Source organism: Alexandromys fortis, unplaced genomic scaffold (assembly GCF_014885135.2).
Source record: "Alexandromys fortis isolate MF-2015 unplaced genomic scaffold, M_Fortis_MF-2015_v1.1 scaffold_2467, whole genome shotgun sequence".
Taxonomy (NCBI): domain Eukaryota; kingdom Metazoa; phylum Chordata; class Mammalia; order Rodentia; family Cricetidae; genus Alexandromys; species Alexandromys fortis.
Window position 1 is genome coordinate 1,800 of NW_026070360.1, and position 2,169 is coordinate 3,968.

Genomic DNA, 2,169 nt, shown 5'->3' on the forward strand with positions numbered 1-2,169 from the left:
TTTAAAAGATTTATTATTTATTATGTATACAACATTCTGCCTCGATGTATGCCCGCACGCCAGAGGAGGGCGCCAGATCTCAGTACAGATGGTTGTGAGCCACCATGTGGTTGCTGGGAATTGAACTCAGGACCTCTGGAAGAGCAGCCAGTGCTCTTAACCTCTGAGCCATCTCTCCAGCCCCCTCCTTACATATTTGTAATAGAAAGAACTGAGTATGCCAAAATACAGTTTAAGAACAAACAATAGCTAACCAAATGAATACATAACCATAGGATAAACGATTAGAGCATTTTCAGGCATTGTTCGTGGTGCTGAGGATTCAACCCAACATGCTAGACAAGTAATGTCCCACTGACCTCACACACTTTTTTTTTTAAGTTGCTCACAATTCTTCTCCAGCTTTATTTATATATTTTGTTCCTACATCTAATATGTAGGATATACATCCTCAGGAAGTTGGAGGAGACAGATGAGTATAGTTTATTTTTGTTTTTAAAGATAAGATAGCACTGAGGACTTGATCCCTTGGGCTCATTGGCCAACCAGCCAAACCTGCTTGAGAAGCTCCAGGTCAAAGAGACCCTTTCTAAAAGAATTAGGTGTAGATGGTATCTGCAGAAAGACTGCCGGGTTGTCTTCTGGCCTCCAAATGAGTCTGTTCCTATATGCTAACACATATGTGTACCTGCACCCACACATACACAAGCAAAAATAAACCAGGATGGACAGCACGTGAGGGTGACCTGATCTCCACATGCACAGACATGTCTACTTACATTTATATTTCAACAGCTTAAAATTACTTATATATGCACAAATGGTAAAAGCTGTGTAGACAATAGAATTTTAAACAGTTTTTCTTTTCTATATGCTTTTATGTTCTTCAACTCTACAGTTCCAGCAGCAAAAATGTATTGTCTGGTTGGGCAAGGTGCACCCTTAGTTCCTGTACAAGAGAGGCAGACTGAAAGATCTTTGTGTGTTCAAGGATCTATATAACAAGTTCCAGAACAGCCAGGGGACTTTGTTTCCAAAAAAAAAAAAAAAAAAAAACCAGCAACAACAACAGTGCAGCTTCCTATAGACAAATCACGGGGTGTTCTTGACTAATTATTGAATAATAAAGCTAGGTGTCCTTTTTTCTTTTTAAATGGTGTGTGTATTCTGCTATATTGTTATTTAAAGTTATAACTATTTTTTAAAGGTTCTAACACCTTTATTTTCCTTTGTAGCTTGACTCATGGTATGTCATTTTAAATGGCACTGTAGAAATTAGTCATCCAGATGGGAGAGTAGAAAATCTCTTCATGGGGAACAGTTTTGGAATTGTTCCCACTCTAGATAAGCAGTACATGCATGGAGTTGTCAGGACCAAAGTCGATGATTGTCAGGTAAGCTGACCTCTGCTCAGTGTTTTCTTATTCTTTGCCTGAAAATGTCTAAGCTACTTTTCTTTTTCTTCCTGGAAATAGAACAGCTTTAGTTGGAAATTAGGATAGTCAGTAGTCTATAAGTTGACAATAGAAATTAGATTTTATATTTGTCTCAAATTTTGTTGAATTGAGCAAACTACAAAGTTTTAAGAGAATGTTCCAAATAAATGTTTGTTTGTTTGAGCATGCAGTCTTATTATCCAGTTCAGGCTCTTTTCTGTTTTCAAAGAAGGAAGGAAATAGGAACTTGTGAGTTGTTTGTTTCTGACTTATTCCTGCTTCATGTTTTCTTTGCATAATGTCTTAAGAGAAGTGGATTTCACTTCTCCTTTTACAGCAGAATTCAGACGATTCCACTTTGGTCTGGTGTGTGTGTGAATTGTTTGTCTTGGTTTTTGTTTAGGGTTAAACAAATTGAGTGAGAAAAGAACTGATGCCGTTTGATTTCTTACCTTTGTGCTCTGCCTTGGTGCATAGTGATGTGTTCATGTACTATAGGTTCATTAACTGTCCACATGTTGTTCTTGGACAGTTTGTCTGTATAGCCCAACAGGATTATTGGAGAATTTTAAACCATGTGGAAAAAAATACCCATAAAGTTGAGGAAGAGGGAGAAATTGTCATGGTACATGAGCACCGAGAACTAGACCGGAGTGGAACCAGGAAAGGACACATTGTAATCAAGGTGGGTATTTTTGCTTGCTTGCTTGCTTGCTTGCTTGCTTGGTTTTTC

At 37.9% G+C, this 2,169-nt stretch overlaps 1 protein-coding gene across 1 annotated transcript in view; it reads left to right on the top strand.

Moving 5' to 3' along the window:
• The window catches only part of LOC126496298 (rap guanine nucleotide exchange factor 6-like), a gene marked incomplete at both ends in the record, with an annotated part of 3,504 nt that extends 1,383 nt beyond the window's left edge, over nt 1-2,121 (top strand). The window contains 2 exons of the mRNA XM_050133829.1: nt 1,236-1,394; nt 1,969-2,121. Of these exons, the coding sequence (XP_049989786.1) occupies nt 1,236-1,394; nt 1,969-2,121 (312 nt within the window). The remainder of the gene's footprint in view (nt 1-1,235; nt 1,395-1,968) is intronic.
• Nucleotides 2,122-2,169: the final 48 nt, after the last annotated feature.